The sequence below is a fragment of the Lipotes vexillifer genome, unplaced genomic scaffold (genome assembly GCF_000442215.2).
Source record: "Lipotes vexillifer unplaced genomic scaffold, Lipotes_vexillifer_v1.1 scaffold921, whole genome shotgun sequence".
In the NCBI taxonomy this organism is placed as follows: Eukaryota; Metazoa; Chordata; class Mammalia; order Artiodactyla; family Lipotidae; genus Lipotes; species Lipotes vexillifer.
Genome location: NW_006787800.1, coordinates 1,538,950 through 1,549,554, shown reverse-complemented (window position 1 = coordinate 1,549,554; position 10,605 = coordinate 1,538,950). Strand labels below are relative to the sequence as shown.

The following is a 10,605-nucleotide window of genomic DNA, read 5'->3' as shown; positions in this document are numbered from 1 at the left end:
GTAGGGAAAATGTTCCAAAATTTGGAAATAAGGCAAAAATCTGCTTTCTTGATTAATATATGTGAACATTTTCTTATAATCCTGCCTGATTATAATCCTGTTTCAGGGATTGTAACTTGACTAAAAAGAACCCAGCTGGCCCTGTACTATGAGACGTTAATCTGTAGAAAGCTGATGAGGTGTGATGCCTTTGCTTTTTATCTGGTAAAGGAGATAACTCCAAGGTTATGATTTTATTGCTTTGCAGTACATTAACCATTCTGAATCTCTAACACAGCGATTTCCCCTGACTATGTGCAACTTTGTTTTGCAAATACTCTTTGAATCTAGTCTCTTGTATTCTTCCTGGTTCCCTCATTAATGTTTGGTAACACTTTAAAAAATCTAACTAATACATTTCTCCAACATATGGAAGGCTCATCATAAACAGATAACCATCCACCCCCCCCACCCCCCGCCACCAAGCCAGAACAGGTCTCATAAACCACTTTACTGCTGCTTCCAGGTGCTGCTGCTTTTCATTAGGAATTAGACTTTATTGCAACCACCACTGAAGGTACTTCGAAGCCGCTTTTGTGGCAGGAACTTAGCCTTTTTTTTAAACCACTGCTTCCCTCAAAGCCAGTTGCTTTTCCTGTCACCTTTGCCTCGAACTGAATGCAGGGTAGATGCCCATTTCCTCCTGTCACTCAGTTGTGAATTGAAGTCTCAGGTGCATGAATTTGATTTTTTTAAAGGTGGGACTTAGGTCTTATATTGGTGCCCTGGCTTCCAAGAGGACTGGGAGAAGTGGGTTTTCTGAATTGTACTATGGGGAGGCAGGACCCATAAAGTTGGGGAAATTTTTACAGTATTCTAAAGGCGATTAAATCTGATGGGACAGGTAACAAATGTCCTTACATGAAATGTCAGGGGTTGTATGGATTGGCTGCCGTGATAAGTGCTTTGGTTCATGGGCTACATCAGTGGTTCTTCAAGTTCAGTTAACCCCCAGAATAACAAGAAACCATAAAACGATTGTTTTTGTTTTAAGCCACAAAGTTTAAGGGCAGTTTGCTCCACAGCAATAGATAACCAAAACCTATATTGTTTTTTTTTCTTTCTCTAATTTTATTGAAGTATAGCTGATTTGCAATGTTGTGTTAATTTCTGCTGTACAGCAAAGTGACTCAGTTATACACATATTTTTTTCATATTCTTTTCCATTATGGTTTATCTCAGGATATTGTATATAGTTCCCTGTGCTATACAGTAGGACCTGGTTGTTTCAAAACATATATTGTGTAGTTTTGTGTGCATCTGGCTTCTTTATTCAATATTATTTCTATGAGATTTATCCATCTTGTTGCATTATCAGTAGTTCATTAATATGCATTGCTTATGCAGTATTCTATTGTATTAATAAGCTACATTTTATTTATCCATTTACTATTGAGGATCTATGTTGTTAAGCCACTTAAGAAAATTTGTGGACATATGACATTTTACCCTAAAATAGTTTGGAATGTGTATTTTAAGAATAAGGATGTTTCTCCTACAAAACCAGAATAACATCATCACCTCTAAGATACTTACCATGGATATAATATCAAATACACAGACCGTTTTTACACTTTGCCTGTTGTCCCAATAATGCCCAATTATAAATGGTTGTTATTTTAAGCTGCTAAATTTTGGTGTCATTTGTTACACAGCAATAGGTAGCTAATGCAGTGAGTATGAGACAACAATAGAAAATTAATTTCCTTCCTTCTTATTTCTTTAGGTTTGCTCAATTGTTCTTTTTCCAACATTTTAGGAGAATTTTTAAGTCATTTATTTTAAACTTTTTTTGTTCTAAGAAATGTATTTGAAGCTATAAAATTCTAAGTATTCCTTTGTGTCCCACAGAATCTGATAGGTAACATTTTTACCACCTGGTTCTAAATGAGTAAATTTCTTTTATGAGTACCTTTTAAATCTGTTATTTATCAATATTTTTTTAGTTTGAAAACCATCAGAATTTTAGGTATCCTTTTGTTATCAAGTTCTAATTTAATACAATATGGATGCTGAATGTAGTTTCAAAGATACTGATACTTTGGAATTTATTGGCGTTTTCTTTATGGCATGATGCATATTCTATTTCAGTTAATGTTCTATGTGATTTGAAAAACTATATATATATCTATTATATATATATATATATATGTATATATATATAGTTGTTGTTGTTTTTGGATGATTCGCTTTTCAAATGAATCTTTCAAATCTTGTACCTGATTTCATTTCCTTTTTTGCTTTCACTACCCTGTAGCTCAGAGCCAGTTGTTTTTCACCCATGGATAGCTGGCTGATCAACATGTTGCCTGTTAAACTGGCTTTCTGGGGAAAAAACCAAAAAAGTTCTGATGCGTAGCATTGCTGGTTTCTGTAGTATAAATGTTTCCACCACAGTCAATGTCAAGCTACCAATGGTTAACAGTTGCCTCTCAAAATTCCTGAATGTTTTACAATCTGCTCTTGTTAGGCTGCTCAAGACAGCTCCAGCACATCACTTTTCTTTTTTTTTTTTTTGCAGTACCCGGGCCTCTCACTGTTGTGGCCTCTCCCATTGCAGAGCACAGGCTCCTGATGCGCAGGCTCAGCGGCCATGGCTCACGGGCCCAGCCGCTCCGCGGCATGTGCTTCCCGGACCGGGGCACGAACCCTGTCCCTTGCATCGGCAGGAGGACTCAACCACTGCGCCACCAGGGAAGCACTCACTTTTCGTTTTAAAAAAGAGAGATTCATGTTGTATATTGTTTTTACCTCTTGGCTTCATTTATTTCTTAATTTTGTCTTTGCTCTAATTATTTTCTTCCTCTACTCCCCCTTCTCCCCCTCCCCCCTCTTCCCCTGCCCCTCCCCCTTCTCCTCCTCCTTCTTTTTAAATTGTAAGCCATGTTTTTGGAATGAGGGGCATAAGGATGCAGTTTTTTGGCCAATAAAGAAAAAGGCCACCATCTAATTTTAAAAGGTTTACATCTTAATTCAGTCCTCAAAGTCTTTGCTGTTTTGGGGCTTCCTTGGTGGTGCAGTGGTTGGGAGTCTGCCTGCCAATGCAGGGGACGCAGGTTCGTGCCCCGGTCCGGGAGGATCCCACATGCCGTGGAGCGGCTGGGCCCGTGAGCCATGGCCGCTGAGCCTGCGCGTCTGGAGCCTGTACTCCGCAATGGGAGAGGCCACAACAGTGGGAGGCCCGCGTACCGCAAAAAAAAAAAAAAAGTCTTTGCTGTTTTGTGCTGCTTGTGTCATATGTGCAGCTCAGGAGTAACCCGGCTGTCATGAGGATTCATACCTAGAATTAGGGAGCCCCGTCCCCAGCTCTCTCCTCTGGGAGATTCCCCTACACTCTCCTGCCCACAGGGGCCTCTTTTCTCCAGCCAGAACGGCAGTGGAGATTCAGTTCAGAAGTGTAGCTCTGTAGCTGATGCCTGACTTCAGGGCAGAGCCATGAGAGGAAAGAGAAAAGACATTGAACCCTCTTTATCCCCCCAGAGCGTTGTCTCCCAAGTTTTGACTCTCTCCACAATCCCCCTGCTTTTGTTTATTTTTCAGAGTGGTTTAGTACCTGCTTTTGTCTACTCTCCAGAGTTCGAGGTGGGGAGTTGTGATCAGCAGGAGAGATAGGCTCTTAAACTATTATGTTAAATTGCAAAATAAGTTAAATCTCGTAGCTAGAAAGAACTCAAGGCTCTAGTAATTTATTTTTTATTTATTTTTCAGTTTAAACGGTTGATCTAATTTTTATTTGCAATGTACAATTTATTTATTTAACACCTTTATTGGAGTATAATTGCTTTATAATGTTGTATTAGTTTCTGCTGTATAAGAAAGTGAATCAACTATATGCATAGATATATCCCTAAATCCCCTCCCCCTTGAGTCTCCCTCCCACCCTCCCTATCTAGAGGGCTAGATGGTCACAAAGCACCGAGCTGAGGCTGCTTCCCACTAGCTATTTTACATTTGGTAGTGTGTATACGTCAATGCTACTCTCTTTGTCTCAGCTTACCCTTCCCCCTCCCCTAGGCTCTAGTAATTTTAGATTATTTTTCTCCAAACCAAATACACACTACCAAGGACATAGGAATGTCTTAGGGTACTTTGAATTTGTATGTTGAGCCTGAGATCCAGAAAGAAAAGCAGACAGAAGCTTCCTGGGTAGCCTACTAGGATTTCTGTTAAATACACCTCTTAACTGCTCACTTATGAGCAAAATGGCATTGAATGTCAAAACTATAAACCATCTTAGAAGTCACTCAACACCTTCATTTGACAGAAGAGAAAATGAGGGCTCAAAGAAGGGGAGTAATTTGTCCTCTCATTCAGAAAGTGCCTGGAAACGATAGGACCAGAACTCAGCCTGTTTCATACAGTTACTCAAATATCTAGTGACGACTTCGTAAGTGTCAGATCATGGGCTGGGCTAATTATTGCAGATTTCAAGGAGGAGATGCTGTATGAAGCTTGCGGGAATAGAAGGTTTCATGTTGTGGTAGAGGAAAGGCATATGGTAAACTAAATCCCACATCTCAGCTTTTGAACTTGCCATAACTTATTATTCCTAAGTTCCCATCTATCCGTACACAGAAGCAGTTGTCCTACCTACATAAGATTTTTTTGTTTGGGTTCTAAGAAATGAAGTTTATAAGCATGTAGCTAATGCTTGGTTCAATAAATGCAGCTTTTTTGGTTCCTGTTATTATTCTTTGAAATTCACAAATACCCCCCTACCAAATATTTAAGTACTTATCAGTTTTTCGTCTCTAACGTGAATGAATGCATTATGAAAGGAATTCTCTTCCATGTGAGTTTGCTGGTGCTCTTAGCTAATTCTCCTGTGTGTAGCTGTCTTAGCTACCTACGACCTGTCCTGTGTAGAGCTCTTCCTGGTTCTAGTATACACCCCGCCTCCCTGCCCACCTCTCTCTCCTGTGGGAAAGATGTTTTAGACCTGGGGACAAAAGAATAAAAAAGATATGCTGGGCTTCCCTGGTGGCGCAGTGGTTGAGAGTCCGCCTGCCGATGCAGGGGACGCGGGTTCGTGCCCGGGTCGGGGAAGATCCCACATGCCGTGGAGCGGCTGGGCCCGTGAGCCATGGCCGCTGAGCCTGCGCGTCCGGAGCCTGTGCTCCGCAATGGGAGAGGCCACAACGGTGAGAGGCCCGCGTATGGCAAAAAAAAAGAAAAAGATATGCTAACATCTGGGTGGGAAGAAGCCCCCTTCCCAAGCTTCATCTCCCTGAGTGACCATGACCATACCAGCTTCTGGCCCCAGAAAGTTTATTGTAAAATAAAGAAGGGAAGTCTGAGAAAGATTCACTCGTCATAGAATTTCGGCAGCTCATTGCCCAAGATGACTCGATGGTCCACACCAGCGGCTGTGATCGTGACCAGGTAGATGACGCCCCCACTGGAACCATCCCGGTTCATGGCCAGAGCAATAGCTGCCAGAGGGTTTCAAGTTGCAGAGAGGAAGAGAGAATGGCTTAGCTACAAATATTGTCTCCCTTCCCTCCTGTCCATATGCCTATGACCACTTTCAGACTTCAGAACCCATCCCCTAGAGATGCATATTTAGTGGTGGTCAACTAACTTTAAAAAAAAAAAAGTCTTCACATGATGTCCATGGTCTCAATACTCCCGCCATGATTGATTTCAAATTATAAATAGATAAATAAGCAGCTTCCCAACCTTGAATATTTAACAATCAACTCTTATGAGCGGGCCCAAGCTAGCTCACCACTGGTTTTTGTGGTCACCCTAGATCTTAATTTGGTGTACTCATAACAATCCTGGTTTATGCCTTTTATCCTGAAAGTCCATCTAGTTTAGCCTTTGTCCTGCCGTCTCTCACTTTCAAAAGTGTCCCAGTTTGGACGTTTTCTGTTTTTTTTTTTTTTTTTTTGGCCATGCCGCATGGCTTGCGGGATCTTAGTTCCCCCACCAGGGATCCAAGCTGGGCCCCGGGAAGTTTTTTTTTTTTTTTTTTTTTTTTTTGGCCATGCCGCATGGCTTGCGGGATCTTAGTTCCCCCACCAGGGATCCAAGCTGGGCCCCGGGAAGTGAGAGCGAGGAGTCCCAACCACTGGACCGCCAGGGAATTCCCATTGGACATTTAATTAAATGGTCACCCACGTATTCCTATTCCTCATACTCTACCTCCTTCCCACGTTTAACAACACCTACCCCAGGTACCCTTCCACTTGCTTAGTTACCATTCGTGGTGAAGCTCCTGCATTCCTCCGGGGACATGCCTGGTTTATACGCCGCATCCACGTAACCGTAGATATAGGTGCTGCCGGAGCCACCGATGGCAAAGGGCTGTCGAATCAGCATCCCTCCCATGGTCCCATATACCTGGGGGAGGCATCCTCAGGTCAGACTCTAGAAGCTTCCCTCCTCTGCTCACCACTGAGACAAGCAGGTGGTGTCCACACTCTGCAGTGAAGCCCCAGCATCTCATGCCCTTCTCCTTTGAGACTATCCTACATTTTCGAGGCAGTGTCTTTGGAACTCTTAGCGAGAATGCCATATGACCTCCATCTCCCTCTCTGTGGGACAGGGGAACCCCAAGGGAGGGAGGACATTGGGAGAGACTCACCTGGCCCCCTTCGCGTCGGTCCCAGCCTGCTACCATGAGATGGGCAGACAGGTCTTCCCGATATTTATAGGTGATATTCCTCACCACGTTTGCAGCAGCCAGAACGAGTGGGAGTTCCTCCAGTTCCATTCTAAAGGAAGGGTTAGGAATAGGCAGCAATAATGATTTTCCTGAAGTTCCACCCTCCTGCGCCATTACCATCATCGCTGCCGGGGGAACACCCGAAACCTATAGCTGCAAGGATTCAAACTCTAGCTCCCCTCCCACAAGTGCAGGGGAACAAGAGTCTAACATCACCCACTGGGAAGAAGGTTTCAATTGTTAATTGTTCTCCCTCCTTTACTCTGTCCCACCCCCAGCCCCCAATGACATAATTCTCCCGACTGCCAGAGCCCTGCCCATGTGGGTCAAAGCAGGTAAACTTTACTTCTGCCCTAATGACCTTGGTTTCCCCTACGGTCACCACCTGATATTATGGTGGCCCACGTCCTAATCTTCGCCCCCACTATTTATATTAGGGGAGTGATTTGCCGTTTTTGAACTACTTTCACTCATATGTTTTGATTCTGGAAATAACCATCTGGTGAGGTAGGGTAGGTACTATTAGTTATCTCTACAGGTGCAGAAACCAGCTTCGAGAGATTCAAGTGCCAGTTCAACACTAATGAAAGCTGGAGGCAAAGCAAGAATTTTTCATTTTCCACAGCAGTGCTCCTGGAACAGGACTCTCTATAGGGGTTCACTGGTTGGGGGAACTCTAGGTGGTGTGGACTGGGGACCCCAAAACTTCATACCCATGGAGCTCCAGCTGGTAGGCAGCCATGTCCGCTATGGCCTGAGCATCAGCAGCTGAGCCAGAGAGAGCACAGTAGATGCGCTGGTGCAGGGGGGACAGCTTGTCAAACACCCGGTTCACCACCGCCTCTCTGTCAGGAAGGAGTCAAAAGTCATCAACGTTAGAGATGCCAATTTTTTACGAAATTTTATTGAAGTGTAGTTGATTTGCAATGTCGTGTTAATTTCTGCTGTACAGCAAAGTGATTCAGTTATACATATACATATTTTCATATTCTTTTTCATTATGGTTTATCGCAGGATATTGAATATAGTTCCCTGTGCTATATAGTAGGACCTTGTTGTTTATCCATCCTATATATACTAGTTTGCATCTGCTAACCCCAAACTCTCAATCCATCCCTTCCCCACCCCCCTGCCCCTTGGCAACCACAAGTCTGTTCTCTACGTCTGTGAGTCTGTTTGGTAGATATGTTCATTTGTGTCATACTTTAGATACCACATATAAGTGATATATTTTGGTATTTGTCTTTCTCTTTTTGACTATGCTTAATCTCTAGGTCCATCCACGTTGCTGCAAATTCTCTGTCTGACATTTCATTTAGCATGATGCTCTCAAGGTCCATTCATGTTGTTGCAAATGGCAAGATTTCCTTCTTTTCTTATGGCTGAATAGCATTCTATTGTATATATACACCATATTTTCTTTTTTTAAAAAAATTTTTATTGGTGTATAGTTGATTTACAATGTTGTGTTAGTTTCAGGTGTACAGCAAAGTGAATCAGTTACATATATACATATATTCACTCTTTTTTTTTTTTGTATAAAGACAACCCTCAGAATGGGAGAACATATTTGCAAATGAAGCAACTGACAAGGGATTAATCTCCAAACTATAATGGCTCACACAGCTCAATATCAAAAAACCAAATAACCCAATCAAAAAATGGGCAGAAGATCTAAACAGACATTTCTCCAAATAAGACATACAGATGGCCAAAAAGCCCATGAAAAGATGCTCAACATCACTAATTATTAGAGAAATGCAAATCAAAACTACAATGAGGTATCACCTCACACTGGTCAGAATGGCCATCAACAAAAAAATCTACAAACAATAAATGCTGGAGAGGGTGTGGAGAAAAGGGAACTCTCTTACATTGTTGGTGGGAATCTAAATTGGTACAGCCACTATGGAGAACAGTATGTAGGTTCCTTAAAAAACTAAAGATAGAACTACCATATGATCCAGCAATCCCACTCCTGGGCATATACCTGGAGGAAAACATAATTCAAAAAGAGACATGTACCACAATGTTCATAGTGTACCACGTCCTCCTTACCCGTTCCTCTGTCGATGGACATTTAGGTTGCTTCCATGTCTTGGCTGTTGTAAATAGTGCTGCTATGAACATAGGGGTGCATGTATCTTTTCGAATTATAATTTTGTCTGGATATATGCCCAGGAGTGGGATTGCTGGATCATATAGAGAGTTGCCAAAATTTCTGATGTTCATCTTTCGGTGTTTCTCAAATTTATTTCACAAGAGAATGGCTTCAGAGTACATGAAATTTAATGCTTGGATTAAAGCAGGAAGCAAAGAATTGTCTCAAACAAACGAAACACTGCAAGTAATGATCAAAATTAGATTTATTTTCAGGCTTAGATTTTTTTTTTTTTGCAGTACGTGGGCCTCTCACTGCTGCGGCCTCTCCCGCTGTGGAGCAACAGGCTCCGGACGTGCAGGCTCAGCGGCCATGGCTCATGGGCCCAGCCGCTCTGCGGCATGTGGGATCTTCCCGGACCGGGGCACGAACCTGCGTCCCCTGCGTCGGCAGGCGGGCTCTCAACTACTGCGCCACCAGGGAAGCCCCTCAGGCTTAGATTTTTATAGTAAAACAAAAAATACTAAATTAAGCTAAGAATAATCTTCGCCTTATTAATTTTTCTTTGTTATTAACCATATTGAGGAAGTTATGTGTTCTATGGAACATAAAGTAAGTAATATTGATCTAATCCTGTATACTTATCTTGTATGTGAGGAAACTGGCCAGAATGGAGAAAGACAAACTTAGTTCAACATGTGATGGATCAGAAACCAGAATATCTGCTTGGCAGGACCATCTTTTCTATCTCTAAACATAGATGGAAGGTGGGCCCCTGAAATCTCCATCTCCTAAACACTTTTCAGACCCAATTCCATGACTCCCTGGGACGGGCCACATTAGCATCCAGGCCCCAGATTCTTCTCCACGAATTCAGAGACCCAAATACCCACCCAATATCTTATCATAGTGGCCTTTCTGAAAGGTTCACTCAGTTTCTCCAATGCTTCAGTTTGCCAGTCTCTTTATGAATGGTTAAGAAAAATGTGCACTGGGGGCCATTAGCTTCCTTCCAAAAGTACACACCGGCACTGCTACTCACCCTGCAGACACCCGGGAATCAGATCCCACCACGACGCCCCCATCAAACTCTACCGCCATGATGGTTGTCTGCAGAGACACAGAGGATGGAACGTCAGAGCAGCAAGAGCCTTGATCCCTTCATGTTACAGATGAGGAAACATTCAGAATGGGGAGGCGACTGGCTCAAGGTTATACAGTAATTTAGGCCAGAGCTGACTCCCGGAATGGGATTTTTTTCTTTATCTTTCCATTTTCTCTCTTGTCTCTCCCAGCAGCAAGGGAATGTCAGAGCCTGGCAGTGGTATCACACAGAAAGAATGGCATCCCTAGAATCCTTCCACTGTCAAGAGAGAGAGGTTGGATGAGGCTCTTAGGGGCATAAGTGTTCCCTTTGAGTGAAGGGCTCAGGGCGGGCACTTCCAAGTCCCGGTGACGCAGTTCCACAAATGAATTACCTCCGCATGCGTTTGTTGTGTGTACAGATGTGCTACAGACCTCCCCACGCAGCGAGTGACCGTGACCTTGGGAGACAAGCTCAAGCCCTTTTTTTGGGCCCACAATCATCCACCCCACCCCACCCTTAATCAGAAGTGAGCTCTTTCAGTTTACTGAACAACAGAAAACATCTCAGGGGTCAGTGGTTAGCATGGCCACGTGTCAAGGAAGGAGGAAAGCAGCAACAAACACATGGGACAGTTTAAAATAGAGGTCTCATTTAAGGATTTCTTATCAAGAGGTAAACAGCCAGGGGAAGAGAGTAGCCAGGGAAAGA

General features: G+C 43.0%; 1 protein-coding gene across 1 annotated transcript in view; it reads right to left on the bottom strand.

The window, feature by feature from the left end:
* Positions 1-5,293: 5,293 nt before the first annotated feature.
* Positions 5,294-10,605, bottom strand: part of PSMB9 (proteasome 20S subunit beta 9) — a 6,733-nt gene continuing 1,421 nt past the window's right edge. The window contains exons 2-6 of the mRNA XM_007460808.1: positions 9,853-9,920; positions 7,423-7,554; positions 6,629-6,758; positions 6,243-6,384; positions 5,294-5,471 (exon numbers count right to left, since the gene is read on the bottom strand). Coding sequence (XP_007460870.1) covers positions 5,344-5,471; positions 6,243-6,384; positions 6,629-6,758; positions 7,423-7,554; positions 9,853-9,920 — 600 coding nt within the window. The 3' untranslated portion in view covers positions 5,294-5,343. The remainder of the gene's footprint in view (positions 5,472-6,242; positions 6,385-6,628; positions 6,759-7,422; positions 7,555-9,852; positions 9,921-10,605) is intronic.